Here is a 24,602-nt window from a genome sequence, read left to right as displayed (position 1 = left end):
CCAACACCCTGGATAGTAAGATCTTCTATATTCTTTTCTTACCTACGTTTGAACTTGGTGCAAGACGCTGAGCCCGGCCATCGATGAGCAACGTTCACCGCGGCACCTCAGGGACACCAGGTTCGAGTCTCCAGCTTTTGCTCCTCCAAATATTAAAGTAATTTAAAAAAAAAGCCATGTTGCTCCCCATTAGAGCCACCACCACGGCGTTTCGGCTGCGGGATGGAGCTTTGCCCTGCTCTCCATCAGCCCCGACGCTTTGCCCTCCTCGTTGTGCGTCCCGGTAGATACGGAGGATGCAGCCGTACGATTAGGATTCCTTAAGCCCAGCGGGTGTTTAATCCATTCCGCTGGCCCCAAGACACATAAGCAGCTTTGCCCCTTCCCCGGGATGCGGATCCACGGGGCGTAAAAACCGGCGTGAAGCCGGGAAATTCCTGCCTCGCTTCCAGGAAATGGTGGGCGGTGAGGATTAAAAAAGACCTTTAAAATGTAAAAAAGGAAAGCTCAAATCTTCTTGAAAGCGCACTGGCTGCAGACGGGGGGATTTGATGCACGCGGCGTGATCCTGAATGGGAGAAACAAGCTCTTCTTGGAGTGTTTTTGAGGTGAAAAGGGGGAAACACGAGCGGCGGCACACGCGAGAAATGAAACTTGCTTTCGGGAAGTAGAAAGACGCTATAATTATCGCTTGTTGCGCTGATAATTAACAAAGTGTTGCCATTTAAAGCGCTGGGATGTTATAGAAGAGCTCGCGTGGGTATCGAGCGGGGCACCCATGGGTGCTCTACCGCACACCCGGTGCCACCCTGGGGTGCTGATGGGTCCGGGGTGCACGGGGAGCACCAGCAGGGCCTTGCAGACGCGCGCACGCCTGCTTTGCACACGGATTTAACCACCGCGCGGGCGCGCGAGTGCCCTTTGCACACTCGGGCGCCCTTTGCGCCCCCGGGGGCCGTGCTGCACGGCGGCACGTGCCCGTTGTACACGCGTGTGTCGCGCTGGGCTCTGCACAAAACCCCGCGGTGCAGGCAGGGGGGGGGGAAAAGGCGGGAGGGCGCCAAGCGCAGCTCCGCGCATGCGCGTCGCGCCCCCCACCACGGTGGCAGCGGCTGTCGGCACGGCGCAGCGCCCGCCCCCTAGCGACGGCGCGGGAGAGCCAATAGCGAGCGGGGATGGGGGTGATTGGCAGGAGCGGGGGCGGGGCGGGGGCGGTGCGGCCACGCCCCCTCCCGGCGCGGTCTCCTCACGGCGGCGGCGGCGGCTCCATTTTCTCCCGCTCCCGCAGCGCCCGCTTCGCCTCAGCCCCGGACGGCGGAGAGAGAGACCCCGAGAGACGCTCCCCCCCCGGCGCCCCGTTCTTCCCTCCCCCCCGCGCCGCCATGAATGAGGAGTACGACGTGATCGTGCTGGGCACCGGCCTCACGGTGAGGAGGAGCCGTCGCCGGGCTGGGCCTCGGGCCTGCCCAGAGCGGCCGCCGCCCTGACGGGCTCCGCCGCGCCCCCCCCCGGCTTTACCTCCTGCCTGCGCCCGCTCCCCCCTCCCCATTCTTTCCCCCGGGACCTGATCCCCGCTCTCCCCCGGGCTCCGGTGTCTTTTTGCCCATTTATCACCTGATTATCCCCCCCCAACCGGGGGGTCTGCGCCCCAACAGCCTCGGGTACCCGCTCCTGGTTCCCTCCACCGGGGGCTCTGCCCGGGTTTCTCCCCTCGCTCGGACCTTGCGGGTCGTTTCTTTCACCTGTCACCATCTTATCCCACCCCCTCAACCCCGGGGCTTGGGTTCCTGCCACCCCCTTCAAATATTATCATGGGGTGATGAGTGCTGGTCTTTCCTTCCCCCTGGAGTCACCTGGGTCCTTTCCCCCATCTCTCATTTAATTATCATCTCATCCTCCATCACTCCTCGGCCCCTCCCCACTCCCCCACCTGACTTCTTGCGCCTCGGGCTCCCTTCTGCTTTTTATCTGATTATAACAACCCCCCATGTTTAGCTCCCCACCCCTGGAGACCCCCACAGCGCCCTATGGGGCTGGTCCGAGCCCCGGGGCGGCCCCCGGTCCCCGGCGCTGCCCGTGGGAGGCCCCAGGAAATGCGGTTGTTTAGCGTTGGGAGGGCGGGGGACGACGGACAATAAAACGCTAACGGGGATTTATCGCCTCATTATTATTTTTTTTTATCATTTTTACTTTATTTTTCCGCTTTTCCCCCTTAACCCGGAGGTGGCTGCAGGTCCATCCAGCCATGCCCAGAGCCCAAGCCCGGCTTAGGGTGGATCCAGACCTGGTTCTATTCCACCCCCCCACCTCCCCGCTCCGCCTTTGCAGCCTCTTCATCCAGCCCTGACTGCAGCAGGAGGGGGATGGGAAGGCGGGCGAGCCCTGTCTGCCTGTCAAATTTGTCTGATTTCCCCCCCACCCCCCTTAAAAAAAAAAAAAAAGAAAAAATATATTATCCTTTTCATTGTCGCTTCATCTTGGTCATCCCTGAGGAAATCTGACAGCTGATGGGGTGCGGCGGAGGGAGGGGGATGAGCCGTGCTGGGGCTTTGTCCTATTGTGGAGGATGCAGCTTGTGCTGCAGGCTGCCGAGGAGGGAAAAAAAAACCCCATAAAATAAAATATGGCAGCGCTGCTGCTGCCCGTGAGGTTTGCTGGTGGGGGGGGATTTCTTCTGGTTCCTTCCTTCGAACTGGGAGCCACCGGCAGCTTATCCGCTGCGGGTTTAGTAGGGGCTGGAGGGTGGATTGCAGGTTAGAAATAAGAGGCATTGTTTGAAGAAGAGGGGAAGAAAATCCAATATGGTGGAGAGAAGGAGGTTTTTCCTTGCTGTTAAATAGCCTTTCCTGCTTTTGTTCGCTCCTGTTAATGGGGAGACACTTAGACAAAGAGATATCTTTGGGGTTGGCCGTGAGGGATTTCCCCCCGCTTCCCCTGTCGCTGATAATTTTAAATAGAAATACACGAGCTTCCTACTGTGGCTTTGACACTGTGATTGACGTGGTGGTGAAGGCGCCGGGGCTGCTGACACCAGGCACGGCTGCTTCAGGCAGATCTGGTTTATCATATATCCCCCCCCCCCCCGCCCCGTTTTGAGTATGGGAATAATGGTAACAAAACCCAAGATGTGGCACAAAGAAAATGTGCCAAAGCGTGGGAGCGTCTGCCGGAGGGTAAACCCAACTTTCCTGGTTGCTTTAATTCCTTTCTCTAAAGGCTCTTCCTTTGAGGTAGCAGGAATGACTTAGGAGGCAAAAAGCGTCTTCCATTTGATAGGGAAAGCTGCAGTCTGGCCTAAAACCTCTCCCAGGCTTAGCAGAGCAGGGAAACAGACTTTTGGGGAGGTGAAATATAATGAGCTTCTAGCAAAGGGGCCTCCAATAGATCTGAGCTCCATTAAAATGTTAATTTATGCTTTAGAGTGAGCGGTGGTATCAAGTTGGTAAGCACGGTGCTTAATCTCAAACCGACAAATGCCAGTGTAAATTTGACAAAAAGCCTCTTGTGAAATCACTTTTAAGACAAGCGAATGCTAATGATCAGCGGTTGAGTTAAAAGGAATAAATTACGGCCGTATTTTAAGCTGTGCTGACCAATTTTCGGAGCCTGGGAGCATGCAAGAGGGTTTGTTTGGCTTCTGATGTGCTGGATTTGACCTCTGAAATACCAATTGGAACAGGATGGACTTCAACCCGATTCAGGTGGAAAAGCAAGTGGATGGAAAGCAGAGGTCTTGGTGCAGCCAGGATGTTCCTGATCCTAAAATGCAGAGTTTTGGCTCAACCATTGAGGCTGTCGAGTTTTGTGGGAGCAGAGCCTAGTTTAGTCTGGGCTGCAGGACTTTTTCTGCAGATGAGGCATCAAACTGGAAGCTTGAAGGTTTTGCTCCTCCAACCTTGCTCTGGTACTTCCTGAGGAAAAGGAACTGGAAAACACGTTGTTTAAACGTGTTTGGTTGTTTCTTTCCTTTTCCAAAGAGCCTTGAACTGTCATGAAACTTCTGCTGATGTTTTCAACCATCCTTTCCTTAAATCCAGCCCTTGCAGAAATGGATTATACTGTTGGAGACCCATCAGGCAACTGTAGTAGCTCCGTGAGTTTCTGTCTCTTTGAAAAGCCTGAATTGCACCTCGAGTACCAATCTTGATGCTGCCTGAACAAAACAGAGATTAACTCGGGGCCCAGTTTCTTAGCTATTAGAGCGTTTTGCCCCTTGGGCTATGTGTTGGGTTGTGCCCATCTTGTGTCTTGTCCCATGAGAGTTACCAGTTGATTTGTCCCAGCTGTTCGTTCATCTGGAGGGTTTGTTCTTTCTCTTTTTGAAGCAGAAATTCAGTTGTTGGTTTAAACAGAAAAAAAATAAATGGTCAGAGCCTTTATAAAGGAACCGCAAATACATCGGTTGTGGTGGTTGTTCTGGTTGTGTCCGCAGGGCCACCGCTGCCTGAGTGCACGAGTGTGTGTGCGTAAATTCCACTTTTGATAGATCCGAAAGCACAACATTAATATTTCAGGTGCTAATCTCCTCTTCAACCACTAATGAAAAGCTTAGGCAGCTAGACTAGGATTACCAGCACTAAAATATTTTAACTTTTTCCCTTATGTATGCAAGTGAGAGACCCTGTTGTGATGCCAAGCTCGTATAGGTGTCTTAGTAGTATGGGGAAAAAATAATCCCACCACATTTTTACATGCTGAATTACCGCTCATCTGACAGCCTCAAACTTAACACAAGGTTTAATTAACTTCATTATTTTCCTCCTGATCTCTCTGTGCGTTGAGGTGGTTCTGGCAGCATGAGGGCTTGTAGGTCATCCAGGTAGCACAGGTACAGGAGGCGCTGGTGGAAGTGGCTTCTCCAAGTTGCCCAAGTCTTAAGTAGCTTTAAGATCCTTGGCTTAGGCTTGTTACGTGCATTGTGCTTTGCAGATTAAGCAGCATCTTTCTCCAGACCTACCGCACAAACTCGTTTTTAATCTGGCGCGGCAATCGGCAGGCTGGAGAACTCCTAGTGTTTTTATTTTCAGACTTGTCTTTTCAGCTCGCCTCCGTTTCCACCTCCGTGATCTCAGTGCTCCCTCGCTGGGACGTTCGGAGGGGGTTTTTGTGCCCTCTGACACCCGTTTGTTATCTCCTCTCTGTGCTGCAGACACCGTGGGTTATTTGACATGAATATTTGGTGTAATTGAACTGTCTCGTTTAGACCCAGTAGACGAACACCACGTTCCTGCTGGGTTTTCACTCATTGCGGTGTGTTGAGCTAAGCTTCTTACCTGCCAGCTGCCTCACCATGTTAAAGCCGTATAAATCCATCACAAAGATGCAGATTCACTTTCTGTAGGAGCCGAGCAGCCACACTCCTCTTCAAGAGGTATTTAATCATATAGGCACAGGCCTCAGTGCTTGAAAAACCTAAATAAAGAACGTCAAAGTGACTGCGAGGACCAAATGGTGTTTCACTGTCCCTTGCATCATCCCCTGGTAGCCAAGGGCATTGCTCAAGCTCAATGAGTAATTTTTTTTGTAGTAGTTTGTGTGGTTAAGCAGAGCTTTTATTCTTGCTCGTTGGAGTCTGGCATGGTAGACGTAGCCAACGTGTATTAGAGGTGGAACAGCCTGGGCAATGTAACAAGCTGTGTGTAACTTTTTGCTCACCACAGCCTGGTCCTTCCAAGAAAGAGCTCTTGCTGTGCCAGAACCCCTTGAAAAGGATTTTGCTAAATGTTTTGCGCAGAATCCTCCTCTCGGTGCTGTTAGATGGCCCGACGCCGGCTCAGGTTTCCATCGGTCTGTCTGAGCCTTTCTGAACTGCCGCCCTACTTGGAGAAAATCCATGTCAACCTACTTGCTGCCCTCTGTTCCTGAAGGCTTCTGTGTGCAGAAGATCCATTCAGGAGTAGCTTGTGCAAGCGATGGAAGAGCTGATGGTCTTCAGCAAGCATGGAAGCATTGATACCTCACACTTACCCCTTACTCCTGTTTTTTTTTCGTGGATTTGTATGAAATATGCGGTCTCCGTGTTTCTGAAGCACGTTGCTCTCCGGTTCTGTGCTCTCTGGCCATTTGAAGCAGCTGAGTGGTGCTGCAGATGACATCGATCGCTCCAAGACTTGCTCTGTCATTCATTCGGGAGCCTGTTGTAACCTGAACTGGCTGAAGCGGTGGATCGTAGTGACTATAATTTGCCTGAAGATTGTGTTCAACCCCTGCTGGATACCTGGAGTTTTCCCCACTGTGTCTCGATGCCCTTTCTGCCATCAGCAGCTGCTCAGTTGTACCCGTTTGCGCAGGGTCGGCGTTTACGATTCAGAAAGCCGCAGATTTGAACTCTTGACGCTTCTCCTTTTTTATTTGCAGTCTAAACTCTTGCCAGCCCTTCCCTCATCGGTACAGCCTGTTTGTTTTCCTCGCTCCCTGACCCAAATGACATAATGACACATCAAGCAGTTCCTTGATGCCCATGGACGGGTATAGCCAGCGGTCGGCCAGTGCAGCTATCGAAAGGAATTGCTGAGCTGGGAGGATAAATCTATTGTACGGGGTTTTTTTGTGTTTTATGACCGTGCCGTTGCCTCATCGGCTGTGAAGGGAAGCGACGGTGAAAGGCTCACGTGGGATTTCAACGCTTCGGGGCTCTGCAGGAGCCTGGGTGATATAACGAATGTGTTAAACGAGCTGTGGATAAAATAGTATCGTAATATCTCCACCTTAATCCCCATATTGGTGTTTAATGGGTGTGAAATAAGATTGAGAAGGTACTTAAGACCTCTAATATCTTCTGCTGGTACCCAAATTTGCTCTGGGGGATGCTGGCAATTTGGGCAGGCAACCTGTTGAAGGGATACGCGCTCCCTGGGAAGTGATGGGTGAGCTGTTCTGGGAAAAAAGAGCAAGAAATGCTTTGAAGTCGCCTTAAATGGAGGAAGGAAATCAGCTGACATCTGGAGCAAAGAATGTAGCTTTCTGCAGCTTTTACTGTAACTTCATCCCTCCAATTGATACTTAGTTTGTTTTGAAATCCTTGTTGGCTTCCTCATGGCTCAGCTCCGGTGTGGGCGCTGGCAGAGCTGGTGATCATGGGGTTTGGAAGATCTTCCAGGGGGAATAAAACCAGTGGGTAGAGCAGAGAGTCAACCAGAGTCCTTGTGTTGAGCTCTGTGAAATTTGGTTTAACTGAGGAGACCACACTGGCTTGTTGTGATGGACTCGGTGTGATAGTCCCATGTTGCATGTGGTAAATCATTAACGTTTTAACCGACACCGTAAAAGCCGCCTGGACTTTCACTCGGCGTTGTATGGCTCACAGTGCCCTCAAGTAGTGTCGTAACTCAGGGTTTGGTGCAGCCGCATCTGTTCTAAGGGTCTCCGCTTGCTTCAGCCTGTTCAGAAAGCGCAGAGGGGTCTTGTAGGGCACGAGGGATCTGGAAGGAGCAGCTGATGGATCGTGGAAAGGTTTTGTGGGAAGTACCACGCCTAATCCTGCTCACTGTCCACGTGATGACCATGAAGCCTTGGAATCACCCGCGACCAAAGGGATCAGACTCGGCGCACCGGGCAGGCAGCTCCAGCTTTGCTCTTCACGGCCTCAGCTGAATTCTGGTGCCGTCCCGGTGGGTATCTGGGTGGCCAGTGTGGCCACGCTCTCCCAGCAGAAAAGATCTGCCCGTTGCCACCTGGAAGCACCAGAACAGCAAGTCATCAAGCCAGCGATCCATCTCAATGCTCCTATAGATGTTGAGATGCTACAGAACAAAATAACTCTTTCTGAGAGCTGCCTTCACTGTCGGTTGGTCTTTGATTGGTGAAGATGATTTTAAAAGCTTCCTTTGGGGATTTACCCAAGTTGGGATTTGCAGGTCATGTAAATAGCATACGGTGGGAGGCTTTTTGTGTTCTAATTGGGGTTTGGTTGAGTGCACTAACCAATACCTCTATTGGTCGGTGTCGCTGCAACGTAGTGTGCAATAAACCTACTACACTCTTACTATTCCTTTCCACCTTCCTAAGCGGGAAAATGACCCGGGGGGAGTCCTGAGCGCTCCACGGAGTGAAGTGTGTGTGGATTAAACACGAAGGATCTCATGGAGATGCAGATCTCAAGCTGCTGGTTTGGGAATGAACGGCTCCTCCGCTCCTGAGCTTCCAGATGTGCAGCGGTGGCATCTTGGCAGCTGGATGTGGGATTTTACAGACTGAATGAAAAATAACTCGAGATGTAGCTGGGACCTACAAATTAGATAATGTTGATGGTGATTGGGAAGCAAATTTCAGACGTAATTCTGCCTTTGGAGAGAGCTGAGACAGAGCAGGAAAGATCAGTAAAATCTCCACAATACGCAGCCCTAAGCACGCAAAAATATTCAAGTTTTTGTTAAGCTCTTTGGCTTCTGAATGCCAGAGCTGGTGACCGGGTTAGTTGGAAAGTTGTGTTTTAATTGGGATTTAGCGTGTGGGTCCTTAGCTGGTTCTGCAAGCTCCAACTTGTGTCCCTCTGTGATTAGCTTCAGCTTCTTGGTGCTGCATTTAGCAGCTTATCTGCTGCTCGAAGTACTCTCGGTGTTTTTAATCTCAGTGGGTACACAGCCAGGATAGCAAAATATCTACTGAGATGATGAAGCTCCCAAATAGCTTAATTTATTCTTTCTGCTGCTTCTGTCCCCTTAAGAGGAGCTGTTGACTCTGTTGCTTGTCCCAGTGTGGCAAATATCAAAGATTAAAGTTTTGAGGAGACTACCTGGAGTCCTTTAAGGTTTTATGCTGCTGGTGTCACCCATAAATGCGGGTGCTGTGAACGTCCTTATTGATAATAGGTGGTCTAGGAGTATAGACTTTCCTAATACAGCCCAAATACATGAACTTCCCAGGGGACCCCTGGTAGGTGGTGGTTGTGGAGTTAAAACATGTCGGTTGGCTTTCCCAGAGCAGAAACCAAACCTTGTAAGGGGTTAATCTGTCTCGAGAAGTCTTTCAGTGTGCGCGTCTTAATTTTGGTGTGAGGCAACAGGTGTGTTTGTTTTCAAAGGACTGTGCAGGTCCCTTCAAATCCAGGCGTGCAGCGGGTTGTCTGAACCTGCTCTTCAAGGGAGCAACGTTAGGAAAAAATGGAAGGAGTCTTAAATACAACTAACACGTTCCTTTCTCGTTTCCTCTCTCCGTAGGAATGCATCCTCTCTGGAATTATGTCCGTGAATGGAAAGAAAGTCCTTCACATGGATCGTAATTCCTACTACGGAGGGGAAAGTGCATCCATTACACCCCTGGAGGATGTAAGTACGGGGCGGGGGGCTGACACCCCTTATTGTGTCCTTCCTAGGTGCATAAAAGAGGCTTTAGTTTGAGTTATCCTAGGGGTGGATTCAAAGTAATTACTCCTAAGGGTTTCCTTTGAGTAAGAATGTTTTGTAGCACTTCCACACCAGATAACAACGGTGGAGACACCAGTGTGCGTGTTTATACTTGGTAGATAACACTTGTTTTCTGGAGTCTCCAGCTGAGATTGAAAATCTGAGTGATCGTTCGGAAGCAGAACGTTGCCTGAACAAATACTCTCTGTACCTTGGTGTTGTGCTTGGTCCTTGGTGTAATAATAATAATAAATGCCACCTCCTCTGGTTACTGCTTGCACCCTGTGATTGCGTACCCCTAAAGCCGTTAGTGTGGCTGGTTAATTAGATGTCAGGAAATCGCTGCGCTCCTTGCTGCTTAATTGGGTTAAATATTTATATTGGAGAATCTGATTTAAGCATATGGACGAGCCTGCCCTTTCCTGAAGGAGGCATCTTTGATCAGATTACCTTTAGCTCTGTTAAACAGTATTTTGGTTCAGCAGGTCATAAATTCCCAAGCGTCAAGTTTGAGCTAAAACACCAGCCAAAATTTACTGTGAAGAGCTTGTGTTCAGCTGGGGAGATGTGGGGGTGGAAAGTGTGTACATGTGTGGGAGAAATTATACCCACAGATACTTCCTCTGCTATAATAAGTTCTGTATTCTCTCTGAAGCTCTACAAAAGGTTTAATTTACCGGGAACTCCACCAGAATCTATGGGGCGAGGAAGAGACTGGAACGTGGACCTCATTCCGAAATTCCTTATGGCGAACGGTAAGCGATGCTGAGCTCCTAAATCTGCCTCGTCAGCATAGCTCGGGCTCATGTTCGGTGCCATAACAAATGAAGAGCCCTTCGTTTAGCCCTTCGTTTAGCTCTTCATGAACTTGTTGGAGCATTAATCAAAACTGATCTGCCCGTGTTTATGCCAGAAGCTCCACAGCTTTTGTTCTGTGACTCGTTTTGTTTGTGGACCTCTCAGACTGGGAAGGTGGCTCCAGCAGTGGTATGTCTGGGAGGTTCAAACAGCCATTTTCCAGCATCCTCCTCTTAAAACGTTTCCGTTTCTAGCCATAAGTTTGTGCACTGTTATTCTTCCATGGCTTAGGAAGAAACAGTTGATTCCATGGTGACTGTTAATCCCCTTTGTTCCTATTTTATGGCTTATAGAGTCTGTCATCCCTTATTGATGCTACAAATCCTCATTCTTTATATGTTCTAGTACTGGGACAGGTCTTCTGGACCAAACCCACTATTGGTGAAGTGATTATCTGGGGGGTTCAATCTGAAGAACAGGAGGGTGAGTGGAGACCTTCTCACTTCCTACAACTACCTGAAAGGAGGTTGTAGTGTGGAGGGTGTTGGTCTCTGCTTCCAAGGAAAAAGCAACAGAACCAGAGGAAACTGCCTCAAGTTGCACCAGGGGAGGTTGAGGTTGGATGTGGGGAACAATTTCTTCCCCAAAGGGCTGTGGGGCATTGGAACAGGCTGCCCAGGGCAGTGCTGGAGTCACCAGCCCTGGAGGGTTGAACAGACAGAGATGAGGTTCTCAGGGATGTGATTTAGGGCCAGTGTTGGGGTAACAGTTGGACTCGATGCTCTTGAGGGTCTTTTCCAACCAAAACAATTCCATGATAATGTCAACAAATTCAGGGGCCGCTCTTTTTGCCAAGTACCACCCACTTGCTGCTGGAATCTCTTATCCCATTGTGTAATGTCAGTCTTGCTCGAGGTTAGTGCAGTGGAAGTCTTGATAGATTCCAATTAAGATTGGTTACTATATTCTCAGCTTACTCTCAGCTTGCACAGGCGTTGTGATGCATTTCTAGGGGACATCATCCCTCCGGGGATGTGACAGTGGGGGGTACAGGCCAGAGGACATGGTGCACTTTGCTCAGAGGACTGATGGAAACCACAGGAGTGACAAGGAGGCTGTTAATTGCCAGTAAAAAAAGCCTTAAAACTGCCTTATAATGCTCTAGTGAGTGTCTGCAACATCGCGTATGTTACACAAAGGTGTAAGAGCTGTGTGGGTTGAGCGTGGTGCTGCCATTGAAGGGTTTTGAGAAACACTGTCCTCCTCTTGGCTTCTGCTTACTTGTGCCAAACCTCATTTTCAGGTCAGTTGGTAAAGATGCTGCTCTACACAGAAGTTACTCGCTACTTAGACTTCAAGGTGATTGAGGGGAGCTTCGTCTACAAGGGAGGCAAGATCTACAAAGTTCCTTCCACCGAGGCAGAAGCTTTGGCATCCAGTGAGTAGTTTCACCTTGCTTTGTTTCCTCCTGAACCTCCCGTTTTTAAACAAAGATGAGACAGGTCTTTGCCACCCACATCTCGAGGTATTTTGTGCTTGCGTGGAAAAGCAAATTTTGACGCTCCTCACGTGGTGCTGTGTGTAGACTCCGTCTCAGTAACAAGCTGTGCTTAGCAGAGGAGTCTTCTACATCTCATTTGACTTCAAACACCACTTGTAGGGTGAGCCTTGCGCTTCCTGAGCCTTCAGTTACTGTTTTCTTAGAGCTTTCAAATGGAGCTGCTCAAGCTGCTTGTCCTATGGCTCATCTGATGAGAAGCTGACGGTGTTTTACTTCCTTCCGAGGTTGCACTTTGGGCTGATGTGCCCAGCTCTGCCATAAATATTTAACATTGGATCCTTGTTGGATGTAATTAATGTGTGAAAATGTCACATTTGTCAGCAGGCAAATTGGAATGAGTAATTCTGGCATGTGGCACCTGGCTCAAATCTTAATTGGTGTCTTCGATGTCACTCTTCAGATAAAACTACTGATCATTCGTAGTAGCGCAATGCATTAGGAGCTGGCAGAGGGCAGCTTGTTAGCTTCAGATGTGAGGTGTATGTAATATAATCTTGGAAGAGTCTTGTGATAACATGACTCCTGCAAATAAGGCTCCTGGTGTGTAGCTTGTACTTTGGAGCCTCCCTCTTGGCAGATATTGCAGTTTGCTGTGAAGTAACCGGTCGTTCCTTCAATTTTGGCCACGTTGTTCTTTTAAATAGTCTCTTAAGAGACTCATAGTGGCAGAAGTAGGAGGTGCCTCTGGTGCTGTCTCTGCCTTTGTGTTCCAGCAAGCCCAGTCTTACTTCTCCAATTTGTAGAAAATTAAACCACGTAAGTGGTGCCTTGGCCAATCTCGTGTTGGAAGTTTTGACCCTTGCAGCACTTGCCTGGTTCCTTGGGGAGGCTGCAGGAAAGCCCAGTGTGGTAGATACCGAATGCAGAGCTCTGCTTAGGAAAGCTTAGGTTGGGCTTTACACCAGATCAAATGGAAACTGCCCTCCAGGCTTTCCCACAGCTGGGAGCAGCTGGTAGGAACTCAGCCTCCAGCCACACCGTGAAAAGAACTGGCCGTACCACCTCTTGAGATGTGGTACACCAGGACAGCTGCCTGTGGGGACTGACTTGGCGGATGTTTGTGTGTCTTCTGCCTGAACAGAAGAGCCCTGGTTAGTCCTCAAGGCCAAACTCCAGGTTATGAGCCAGCGTGTGGCCAAGAGGCCACCAGCATCTTGGCTGGTACCAGCACTGGTGTGGCCAGCAGGCCCAGGGCAGTGACCGTCCCTGTGCTGGGACCTGGGGAGGACAAACCGGGAACCCTGGGGGCAGTTTTGGGCCCCTCACGCCAAGAAAGGCCTTGAGGTGCTGGAGCGAGTGGAGAGAAGGGAACGGAGCTGGTGAGGGGCTGGAAAAGGAGGTTGAGGTTGGATGTGGGAACAATTTCTTCCCCAAAGGGCTGTGGGGCATTGGAACAGGCTGCCCAGGGCAGTGCTGGAGTCACCAGCCCTGGAGGGTTGGACAGACGGACGTGAGGTTCTCAGGACATGGGGCAGTGCCAGGGCTGGTTAATGGCTGGACTCCATGATTTTGAACATCTTTTCCAACCAAACCGATTCTGTGTTTGTAACACTCAGCAGTTCTTTCCCGCTTTTGATACTCTATGGTGATGGAAAAGCCATTTAGTAGCCACTCAAGTTCTGACAAAACACCTCATTTTTAGGCTTAATGGGCTTGTTTGAGAAACGCCGGTTCAGGAAATTCCTAGTGTACGTCGCCAACTTTGATGAGAATGACGCTCGAACTTTCGAAGGCGTCGATCCCAAGAAAACCACCATGCGCGACGTGTACAAGAAGTTCGACCTGGGGCAGGACGTTATTGATTTCACAGGCCATGCCCTCGCGCTCTACAGGACTGACGAGTAAGTCGGGGTTCAGTTGCTCCCCAAAATCAGTTGGGGTGCTGGGTACTTAAAGCACCAGCCTCACAAATTGACTGTAGGATGTTTTGCAAAGTGTGTCTGTCCCTGAGTGTTGCGTGAATCTTAAAATCTTAGTGCCCTCTGCTCATGGGATATTTAAATTTTGTGGGTTCCTGGGGTTAATGAGGCATCTCCTTCCTGAATAAAACCCCCTGCTGACACTAAGTGCTTCTAAAAGGGAATTTCCAGGGAAATAATCACCAGGAACAGCTGGAGGGTGGGGAAGGAAACTTCATGGGAAGCAAATGTTTTGCTCTCTGAGTATATTCCGCTGTAAGTTTGAATTTGTAAAACGTTGCAAACTGTGTATCCGCCCTCTCCAGCTATTTAGATCAACCCTGCCAAGAAACAATCAACAGGATTAAGCTCTACAGCGAGTCGCTGGCTCGATACGGGAAGAGCCCGTACCTGTATCCCCTCTATGGCCTTGGAGAGCTGCCCCAGGGATTCGCAAGGTGAGATCTTGGTTTTTGGACTCCGCTTCTCAACCCTGCTGGGGGATCGGATGCGTTGGGGTCGGTGCTCAGGCTTCCAGAAGGTGATGCTGCTTAAAAATACTGCGGTCGTTAATGGTTCTGTCGCTGTCTTAATCAAGAAGCAATTCCTCCATGTGAGATTCCTTCTTTTGGGGCGTATTTACTGCAATTCTTGTTAGTGCTGGTAATTCTGGATTTGTTCAGAGATAGTTTGCAGCATGTTGTCTAGCTAAGAAGTTGGATTAGGCAGCCTGGTGTAGCCGGCAGCACTTTACAGTGTGGGACTGTCTGGATTGCACCGAGCAGATTCTTTCTAGCTGGATGTAACCGCAGCAATAATTTAAAACTCCAGCTGATGCCTTGTGGAAGGAACAGCAAACGGCATCTGCTGCCTAGATAGTTAATTCTGAAGAGGTTTTAGTCTTAATGTGTGGATTGACCAAGGGGAACAGTTAAAAGGGGCTGTTGAAAACCAAACGCGCTCGTGTGGAACATGCTGAAGTGGCTTTGCTCTTGTAGGCTAAGCGCTATATACGGAGGCACCTACATGCTGAACAAGCCCATCGAAGAGATTGTGATAGAAAACGGCAAAGTGGTTGGTGTGAAGTCTGAAGGGGAGGTACGGTACCTTTGGAGTCTTTCCTTATTTCACATCTTGCCTCTCAAAATTGAGGCTGTTGGTCATGGATCTGAAAAAATAACAGTAGGAAAAACCCTCATCAGAGCCTCAGCAGCAGAAGTGCTTGGCCAGCACTGGTCTTCTCTGCGCAGAAAGGCTGAGCCTTGAATCCTGGGGGCAGTTTTGGGCCCCTCACGCCAAGAAAGGCCTTGAGGTGCTGGAGCGAGTGGAGAGAAGGGAACGGAGCTGGTGAGGGGCTGGAGCACAATGTGATGGAGCGGCTGAGGGACCTGGGGGTTCAGCTGGAGAACAGGAGCTGAGGGGAGACCTTCTGATCTCTGAACTGCCTGAAAGGAGCTTGGAGCCAGGGGGGTCGGGCTCTGCTCCCCAGGAACAAGCGCCAGGAGCAGAGGAAACGGCCTCAAGTTGCGCCAGGGGAGGTTGAGGTTGGATGTGGGAACAATTTCTTCCCCAAAGGGCTGTGGGGCATTGGAACAGGCTGCCCAGGGCAGTGCTGGAGTCACCAGCCCTGGAGGGCTGGACAGACGGACATGAGGTTCTCAGGGACATGGGGCAGGGACAGGGGTGGGTTAATGGCTGGACTCTATCATCTTAAACTTTTCCAACCAAAATGATTCTATGATTCTATAAAAAACAACTCGTCAATATTTTCAATATCAAGGAATACAGTACAGCAATCATACGCCACGTTGGAATTAAGTCTTCATGAGCTGTCAGTGTTGTCTTCTGAATAAATCAGGCAGGTTGAACTGGAAAGGAGCCGCTCGCTTGTGTGTAACCCGGGTACGGAACCAGCTCTGCCCTTGACATTGAGCAGTAGCCGCTCAGGCAGCTGGCACATGGCATTTCTGCAGCTTCTTCTCAACCTGGCGACAGAAAACCAGCGAGAGTGCTGCGAGCTGCTCGGGAGCTATAAATGTGCTCCCAGCTTTGCAGGACAGTTTAGCACTTGCTGGGGTAACGTGTCCGTTCTGAGCGGGGATGGTGATAATCCATGTTACAGAGCGATGTGCTCAAGTGCAGGCTGCCTGGAGGCCTCAAGCTGGTTATTATTAAAATATTACTGTAAAATACTAGTTTTAGTGCAAATTCTTATCTGTTTGGTTCAACTTTGACTGAAGCAAGTTATGGTCCTAGGCTAGCGGGACCGGGATCTGTAGAGGTTAGAGATTAATGAAGACATGATCGATCACACAGCTCTGCGTAGTCTTTTAAGAGTAATGCACTGAAATTTGGGTTGTCCATGTTGAAACAACCTGATGCAGGAACAATCACCTCAAATTGCTCGTTAGTTTTGCCTGAAATCATCTGGTTTCTCGTCTCCGCACAGTGGTCACTCGAGGTCTGTGTCTCTGCAGGTCGCTCGCTGCAAACAGCTCATCTGCGACCCCAGCTACGTCTCGGACCGCGTCACGAAGGTCGGCCAAGTGATTCGGGTAATCTGCATCTTGAGCCACCCCATCAAGAATACAAATGATGCCAACTCGTGCCAGATCATCATTCCACAGAATCAGGTCAACCGAAAATCAGGTGCGTGGAGAGCGGGGTGAGCTGGGCTCTGATGAACCACCTGCTGGAGCGAGTGGAGAGAAGGGAACGGAGCTGGTGAGGGGCTGGAGCACAAGTGTGATGGAGCGGCTGAGGGACCTGGGGGGTTCATCTGGAGAACAGGAGCTGAGGGGAGACCTTCTGATCTCTGAACTGCCTGAAAGGAGCTTGGAGCCAGGGGGGTCGGGCTCTGCTCCCCAGGAACAAGCGCCAGGAGCAGAGGAAACGGCCTCAAGTTGCGCCAGGGGAGGTTGAGGTTGGATCTGGGAACAATTTCTTCCCCAAAGGGCTGTGGGGCATTGGAACAGGCTGCCCAGGGCAGTGCTGGAGTCACCAGCCCTGGAGGGCTGGACAGACGGACATGAGGTTCTCAGGACATGGGGCAGGGACAGGGGTGAGTAACGGTTGGACTCAATGATCTTAAAGGTCTTTTCCAACCAAAATAATTGTATGATAAATGGCCTCACACCAAACACGCTGCAATAGTCCAGAGCGATATGAATCAAACGGGGAATTTCACTTATTGCTGCTCCTTCAGCCCCCACGTCCTGCCCAGAAACCCCTCGGCCCCCAGCCAGGCCGAGCGTAGTTCAGAGCAGTGGTGGGGGAGGCAGGAGAGGTTGGGGTGCCCGTGGTTGTGACGTTGTCCAGAACCCCCCGAAGGAAGTTCCCAACCTGAGAGAGGCGGGTGAGGAGGCTGGGGATGCTCTGGGAGGGTGGGAGGGCTGCGTGGAAGAGGGAAATGCTTCCTCACCTCGGACAGAGCGCTGGGCGGATTCCCGGAGCTCTCATAGCCCCAGGAAACTGAATTTTGGGGAGCTCGCAGGGCCGCTGGTGGCCAGACCCATTAGCCAAAAGCCCGAGAGCATGTAGGACTGCAGAGCAAGGTCGGAACTCGCTCAAGCGCGGCCCTAAACAAGACAACAAGGTACAAAGTGGGGGAGCAGGAAGAGGCGCAGGAGCGCCCGAGTTCGATGGTTTTGGTCAGAGATGGGACAAATCCTGACCTGTCGCCACGACGTTCATTCCCCAGATATCTACGTCTGCATGATCTCCTCCGCGCACAACGTGGCGGCGCAGGGGAAGTACATCGCCATCGCCAGCACCACCGTGGAAACCGCCGACCCGGAGAAGGAAATCAAACCCGCTTTGGACCTCTTGGAGCCCATCGAGCAGAAGTAAGTCCTGGACTAGCCCTCTCCTTCTCCTGAGGAAGCGCTTGGGATCCGAAGGCCATTTGGCTGCGCACAGACGTTAAAACTCCACGTTTCCTCCGCATTTTACGCCTTGGGCGGAGCAGCACTGTGTAATTCAGCCATTTTTGCACCCGTTGCGATGCTCTAAAACCATCCTCAATGTTTTCTCCTTCCAGGTTCGTTAGCATCAGCGACCTGTTCGCACCGACCGACTTGGGAACCGAAAGCCAGGTGAGTGAAGCGCCCAGCTCGTGTTTTGAGGCGGGGAGGAGAGAGGCCGGACGCTAAAGCAGCTGCTTCTCCTTCCAGATCTTCATCTCTCGCACCTACGACGCCACCACCCACTTCGAGACGACGTGCGATGACATCAAAGATATTTATAAGAGGATGATGGGATCAGAGTTCGACTTTGAGGAGATGAAACGCAAGAAGAACGATATCTACGGGGAGGAGGAGCAGCAGTAATGAGAATCTCTAATTAGGAGAAATTTAAATCGGCTAATATGAATATATAAGGAACTTAATGAACACTGTATGAAATTCAATATTGTAAGGCCTGCTTTTGTAATCCCATCTCTGAGAGATTGAAGAGTACTGCACTGGTAATGTTCCCCTTTTGGATATCATGTGTTAATTATTTCATTCTAGTAGGGCTGCTGTCCAGAATCTGGCTAATTACTGACTGATTTAACGACTAACCTCGTAAAGCGAAAGGCAGACTGAACTCTTTTTTCGTTGCGGACGTAGACGTTGGTGCAGATTTGAAATAACTCATTGACAGCTGTGTCTTACCTTGTCTTTTTAACCATTCGTAACCATCCTTCACAATTATGTGCTTCTTGGTGAGCTCTAGTAGACGTGACGGTTGTCACTCAAAAAACCTGATTATCAAGGAAAATAGAAACCAACCTGAGCACTCCATTATTGTGGACAGCATCCCTAAGAGTCTCTTCCCATCAATCTTAACTCTGTGGCAAGTTGTATTTTGGGACAGAGCCCACATCTATTGTAGCAGCAAATGTCGGCTTTAGTTCTGGGCACAGAACTTAACCCTCCACTTAAGCTTCTCAAACTGTTTACATCGGTTGGGACACAGCTGTGCCTAAGGCTCCTTTGTGTTTTAATCTTAATAAAAATTGAGAGAAAACAAAAATGACAGAGCAGGCAAGATGTGGAAGTATTTTTCTGTAGCCTTGGCGACTTCTCGGATGGACCAAAACGCCGCTGCGGTATCGACATGACGGAGCCTCGCGCTTCTCCTTGTCTCCCGAAGGCTCCAAATGATTTCTGTACTGCGAAGTAAAGCCAAATTCTGGAAAACCAGCCCTGGGCTCTGGTCTGATTCACTAATTCTGAGATCACTTGGATCTCGGGGTTGATACAGGAGTGGGGCAGAGAATCTTCTAAGAGAAAAACAGGCTCAGAAGTTTTTAGGCTTCCACCCCCAGCTGCCTTTGGCGGGGGAGAAGATGCAGCAGCACAAAACCTCTTGCTGCATCTCAACCTCGGCCACCGACAGCCAGAAATAGCACTTGCTTGAAGGCGTAGTAACTAATTCCCGCTTTTAATGATGCTCCTCTTTGCAGCGAGTCTTGCGGATCCCCTGGCTTGGATCTTGCGGCGCGTTGATGCGGGCGGCAGGTGCGCAGGGACGTTCAGGCGCAGAAATGCCAAGTGCCAGGAACAATGAGGGGAAAAAAGCCTTGGAACAGCTGTTTCAGCTGTTGTGTGGATGGTTCAGCCGCAGCTGAAGAGGAACCGGAGGTTCAACCACATTCACAAACCGCGCTCAACCTGCGGCTGTTCCTTCCTTTCCCCGTTGGCGTCGGGGTTTTTGGTGCTTCCTCTTCCCCCTGCGCTGGTTCCAGGAACCACCTTTCAATTTTCAGCCGAGCTTTGCTTTTATTTCCCCAAAATGCTGTAACCTGGTTACTCGTCTCCTGCTGGGAAGGAGAAGGGCGTTGAGCCCGCAGCCCCGAGGCTTCATCATCCGAGCGCCCTCGTTCTTTCCTCCCTGCGTGAGCTACAAAGTTGTCGATAATGCAGAAAAAAGGTGAATTTGGGACCTGAAAGTGTGAGCTGCGAAAGCTGCTGAGCAGGAAAAGCCCTTCCCAAGAGCAGCAAACTTAGCTTTTAGGTTTTATTAATCAAACTCTACACAAAGTCATCCTGTACATAATATCTTACGTCCTTTTATTAAAATTAAAAAAAAAAAAAACAACAAGAGGACAACCCTGTCCTCTGTACCGGCCGTACAAAGGTCTTTAATGGGGCATTTTCTTCTCTGCACGTGTTTGCGCTCCCACAAATTGAAGCTTTTTGTTCCGTGGCCTCGTTTGGCTGTTTCACGAGGTTCCCCCTGGGGGCCCAGCAGTGAACTGCGCCCAAGAGGCAACGAGGGCGGCTGGAGACGTGATGTGAAGGGGACACAGCACCGGGTCCCCAACACCTTTGAAACATCCACTCGCCCCCAGCGTGGGCGTCTTGTACAGTATGTGTGGAAAATGCCTCTATTATCACAGACTCATCCCGCTCCTCACCTTCAAGTAAACCGCTTTTCAATTTTCCTATTTGTCCCAACGTTTCACCCGAAAACACTCCAATAATTTAAAACTGTTAAAATAACCTCTGTCCTATTTGCAAGTCGATGGCAGGGAGTAAATCCCCAGGAGGAGGATTTGCGTGAGCCATCTTTAAATAATTCCTATCTACAGAACCAGAGCCGACCTTTCTGCGCGTGGCTCCTGTGTGCAGCACCCAAAAACCCCCTGGGATTTTGGGGTGTCCCGTTGAGGACCAGGATGCCCAGACCAGCGAGCGCGGGGCCTGAGGAGGAGCCGTGGCTGCGGTTTCGCTCCGTCACCTGCAACACAGAGACGAGGTTGGGGTTATTCCTCCCCTCCCCTCCTCGCCGCGGGCAGCGCTGGTGTCTGTTCCTGCTTCCTCAGAGCATTTTAGGGGAGAAAGGGACAATCCTGACCTCCCCCCACTTACCAGTAGCTTCTTCTAAACGGGGCGGCCGCTTTTGGCACCGTCCAGAGGAAGGTGTTGACGTCGGCCACGAGGATTCCGTTGCTCTCGAGGACCTCCCTGCTGAGGCCGGGCTTTTCTGCAGAGCGAGGAGCGGCACCGTGATTTAAACAGGGCAACGACGTTGTTCTGAAACCTACACAAAATATCCCCAAACCCCACCGCAGTTTTGCAAAGTTAAGGGCGCTGCTTCGCAAACAGCCTCGGCCCAGCAAGGCCGGACTTAAAGCGTGACGTAAAGCCAGCTGCAGGCTTGGAAAACTGCCAGAATTGACCAGAGCTCCAAAAAATCTCTTCAATTGTGTTTTTGACGGCACTGACTTGCAATGAATCAACTCACACCTTACACACAGAAATAGGAGCAAGTGGGGTGTTTCTTGTCCCTTTATCACTCCCGCCCAGGTCAGTTTAACGTGCAGCAGCACCCGGAGCTCGTCCTTACCTGTGAGATACACAGCGAACCTGGCGCTGATGCGCTGAACCTGCAGGTTCAACAAACACTTGACGTGCTCGGGTTTGGGGGACGAGGTGGCGTCGCAGGCGTGGAAGGGCAGCACCTCGATGAGATCGGCTCCCTGGTACGACTTGACCATCAAGTGTTTCTTGTGGGCGTTGGCGTCCACCCTGGCAGGAGAGGGGAAAGGGGACGTGGTGACAACTTCAGCCCCCGCCCTCCCAGCCAGGTGTGATGGGACCTGCCCTTCCCATACGTGTGGTTCTCAGAGAATCACAGTTTGGGGTGAAGGGCCCTTCCCAGCTCCCCCAGTTCCCCCCTGCCATGAGCAGGGACATCTTCAGCAGCTCAGGGTGCTCAGAGCCCCGTCCAGCCTGGCCTGGGATGTCTCCAGGGATGGTTCAGCCACCACCTCTCTGGCCAACCTGGGCCAGGCTCTCACCACCCTCAGGGACAACAATTTCTTCCTCATGTCCGGCCTGAATCTCCCTCCTTTAGTTTAAAACCATCACCCCTTATCCTGTCACAACAGGCCCGGCTCAAAAGTCTGTCCCATCTTTCTTCTCAGCCCCTTTTAGTACAGAAGGGCCGCACTAAGGTCTCCTGGAGCTTCTGTTCTCCAGCTGAACACCCCAGCTCTCTCAGCCTGTCCCCAGCAGAGCTGTTCCAGCCTCGGGTCATTCCTGTGGCTCCTCTGGCCCCTCTCCAGCAGGTCCATGTGTGTCCTGTGCTGAGGACCCAGAGCTGGACCAGCACTGCAGGGGGTCTCACCAGAGCGGGGCAGAGGGGCAGGATCCCCTCCCTGACCTGCTGCCCACGCTGCTGGGGATGCAGCCCAGGATACAATTTACCTTCTGGTCTGCAAGCGCACATTGCCGGCTCATGTTCCACCTTTTGCCCCCCAGCACCCCAATTCCTTCTCCTGGGGGCTGCTCCCCATCCCTCCATCCCCATCCCGGGTTCATACCGGGGGTTGTCCCGACCCAGGTGCAGGACCTTGCACTTTTGCTTTGCTGAACCTCACGAGGTTCACATGGGCCCAGGTCTCCAGCTTGTCCAGGTCCCTCTGGATGCCATCACATCCCTCACGTGTGTCACCTGCACCACGCGGCTTGGTGTCACCCGCAAACTTGCTGAGGGTTCGCTCGATCCCACTGTCCATGTCATTAATGAAGATGTTAAACAGCCCGGCAGCCTCATGGGGGCTTTTACACACCCTGTACTGAACGGAGGTGGCGGGAGCAAGCATCACCGTACGGCTCACACATCGCAGCGGCATCTGCTCCGCGCAGGCTTGAGTCCTCGTCTCACAGACACCGTGAAATACCTGACCCTGAGTTCCTGCAACATCTCACCCCTCCAGGACTGAAACCCAGGTGCTCAAACCGATTCCTTTGTGGTATCACCAGCTGTGGAGAGGATCTGAGATTTCTCCCCACCTGCTGTAGCATTTTCTGCTCTGACAGACCAGACCATGGGTGGGTTGTTACTGGAAAGCCGTCCTCCCCGTGCCCTGGCACTAACCAAGGCAGCCTGCCCCATAAAACATCCCTCTCTGAGTTCAAATGCCATAAAAGCAGGACATTCCAATTCGCAACCTTACTTCTCTCCTACAAATTGCATCATTTAAATGCACCTCGTTGCAAATAACCTAAAACAAGCAGCAAACAGCAACAGCAGTTCTGCTTTTCCCACCAAGGTTTGGTTTTACACACCCCTCAAGACAACCTGGTTCCTCTCTCACATTCTAAACTCAAGAGCTCATCATCGCTTGCCCAGATGACACACAGGATGAGACAGAAAAGGAAAAGAGGGTCGAGGGGAGGCCCAGGAAGGTGCTCCAGGATCCTGGGGTGTGTGTGCAGGGGCTGGGAGGAGCTGCTGGGAAGGAAATTCAGTTTGCAGAGGAGCAAGAAGCAGCTGTCAGAGCTCTGGCTGGTCCAGGATCGTGTGCAAGACACATTCCAGGTGATCTGACCATCTCCAGGTCCCGTGTCCTGCTGCTCCATCTCACATAGGTATAAAAAACAAAACAGCAACAAACTACAGCACTTTACTTGCTAGCACACAAACCCTGACCTCCAGCAATCGCAGACTCGAGGCACAAAGAATCATAGAATCATTTTGGTTGGACAAGACCTTCAAGATCACCAAATCCAACCATAACCCACCCCTGGCACTGCCCCATGTCCCTGAGAACCTCATGTCCGTCTGTCCAGCCCTCCAGGGCTGGTGACTCCAGCACTGCCCTGGGCAGCCTGTTCCAATGCCCCACAGCCCTTTGGGGAAGAAATTGTTCCCACATCCAACCTCAACCTCCCCTGGCGCAACTTGAGGCCGTTTCCTCTGCTCCTGGCGCTTGTTCCTGGGGAGCAGAGCCCGACCCCCCTGGCTCCAAGCTCCTTTCAGGCAGTTCAGAGATCAGAAGGTCTCCCCTCAGCTCCTGTTCTCCAGCTGAACCCCCCAGGTCCCTCAGCCGCTCCATCACACTTGTGCTCCAGCCCCTCACCAGCTCCATTCCCTTCTCTCCACTCGCTCCAGCACCTCAAGGTCTTTCTTGGCGTGAGGGGCCCAGAACTGCCCCCAGGATTGGCGGTTTGTCCTCCCCAGGTCCCAGCACAGGGACGGTCACTGCCCTGGGCCTGCTGGCCACACCAGTGCTGGTCCCAGCCAGGATGCTGGTGGCCTCTTGGCCACCTGGGCACACGCTGGCTCATGTTCAACTGCTGGCACCAACACGCCCAGGTCCTTTTCCACCAGATCTCTCACTGATAAGCTCTTATTTACACAAAAACCTTCAAACTCATCTTGTAAGAGGCCAAAACCCAACCAGACACACCTAACTTGCCCCACGTCCCCGCATTGAGTGCACAAGGGGACACCACACTCCACCACAGCGGGGACGAGGGAGCTGCCACACAGAGCCATTACCTCACGTCTTCTCTGAGCTTCTTGCTCTCCTTGTAGTGAAGGAGCCACTTCCACCTCCCGCCTCTGTTCAGCTTCTCCAGCACCTTCACCACCTCTTTGAGTTGGCCTGGGGAGACAGACAGTGAGAGCCAGAGGGTAACCAAGGCTGGAAAGGGGATCTGGGGGTCTCCGGCCCAACCTCTGCTCAAGGTTGGGCCACCTGAGGTTGCTCAGGGGTTTCTTTGTCAAGGTCTTTGTCAAGGTGAAGTTTAAATATCTCCAAGGATGAAGATTCACAACCTGTCCTGGTGTTTGAAAGTGTTTGCTTTGAATTTTTTCCTCTTAATATCTAATAGGATATAAGCAACTTGTCCTGGTCACCTCTTGTCCCATCCCAAGTAACAAGTGACAGAACGACAGGAATGGCCTCAAGTTGCGCCAGGGGAGGTTGAGGTTGGATGTGGGAACAATTTCTTCCCCAAAGGGCTGTGGGGCATTGGAACAGGCTGCCCAGGGCAGTGCTGGAGTCACCAGCCCTGGAGGGCTGGACAGACGGACATGAGGTTCTCAGGGACATGGGGTAGTGCCAGGGCTGGGTTATGGTTGGACTTAATGTTCTTGAGGGTCTTTTCCAACCAAAATGATTCTGTGATTCTATGATCTCCAGGAGGAACGTGGCTCCGTTTTCTCTGCCATGTCCCATTAGGGAGCTGAAAACACCAACAAGGTGTCCCCTTTGCTTCT

At 51.3% G+C, this 24,602-nt stretch overlaps 2 protein-coding genes across 5 annotated transcripts in view; one reads left to right on the top strand and one right to left on the bottom strand.

Annotated features, from left to right (window-relative positions):
- The first annotated feature begins 1,190 nt into the window (after positions 1-1,190).
- GDI2 (GDP dissociation inhibitor 2) lies at positions 1,191-18,787 on the top strand. The gene is made up of 11 exons (XM_065049350.1): positions 1,191-1,427; positions 9,159-9,266; positions 10,000-10,099; positions 11,446-11,580; positions 13,346-13,544; positions 13,928-14,059; positions 14,600-14,699; positions 16,079-16,250; positions 17,302-17,446; positions 17,641-17,695; positions 17,774-18,787. The coding sequence occupies exons 1-11, from the start codon at positions 1,383-1,385 to the stop codon at positions 17,927-17,929; spliced, it is 1,347 nt and encodes a 448-aa protein (XP_064905422.1). The 5' UTR covers positions 1,191-1,382; the 3' UTR covers positions 17,930-18,787.
- An 844-nt stretch (positions 18,788-19,631) lies between these two features.
- Positions 19,632-24,602, bottom strand: part of TASOR2 (transcription activation suppressor family member 2) — a 47,456-nt gene continuing 42,485 nt past the window's right edge. For 2 of the 4 annotated variants that reach the window (XM_065049334.1, XM_065049337.1), the window contains 4 exons: positions 23,880-23,985; positions 20,937-21,118; positions 20,459-20,630; positions 19,632-20,327 (listed from right to left, as the gene is read on the bottom strand). In XM_065049334.1, the coding sequence (XP_064905406.1) occupies positions 20,324-20,327; positions 20,459-20,630; positions 20,937-21,118; positions 23,880-23,985 (464 nt within the window). In that variant the 3' untranslated portion in view covers positions 19,632-20,323. Of the gene's footprint in view, positions 20,328-20,454; positions 20,631-20,936; positions 21,119-23,879; positions 23,986-24,602 lie in introns of those variants that run through there. The other 2 variants (XM_065049335.1, XM_065049336.1) reach the window with 2 other exon arrangements.

Source organism: Columba livia, chromosome 1, assembly GCF_036013475.1.
Source record: "Columba livia isolate bColLiv1 breed racing homer chromosome 1, bColLiv1.pat.W.v2, whole genome shotgun sequence".
In the NCBI taxonomy this organism is placed as follows: domain Eukaryota; kingdom Metazoa; phylum Chordata; class Aves; order Columbiformes; family Columbidae; genus Columba; species Columba livia.
This window is presented reverse-complemented; position numbering and strand designations above follow the sequence as displayed.

Bases quoted from the DNA above. Each gene is read 5' to 3' on its own strand.
- GDI2 (XM_065049350.1), top strand. From the start codon at position 1,383: ATGAATGAGGAGTACGACGTGATCGTGCTGGGCACCGGCCTCACG. The intron at 9,267-9,999 runs GTAAGTACGGGG...TTCTCTCTGAAG, and splicing joins CCATTACACCCCTGGAGGAT to CTCTACAAAAGGTTTAATTT. The intron at 16,251-17,301 runs GTGCGTGGAGAG...TTCATTCCCCAG, and splicing joins TCAGGTCAACCGAAAATCAG to ATATCTACGTCTGCATGATC.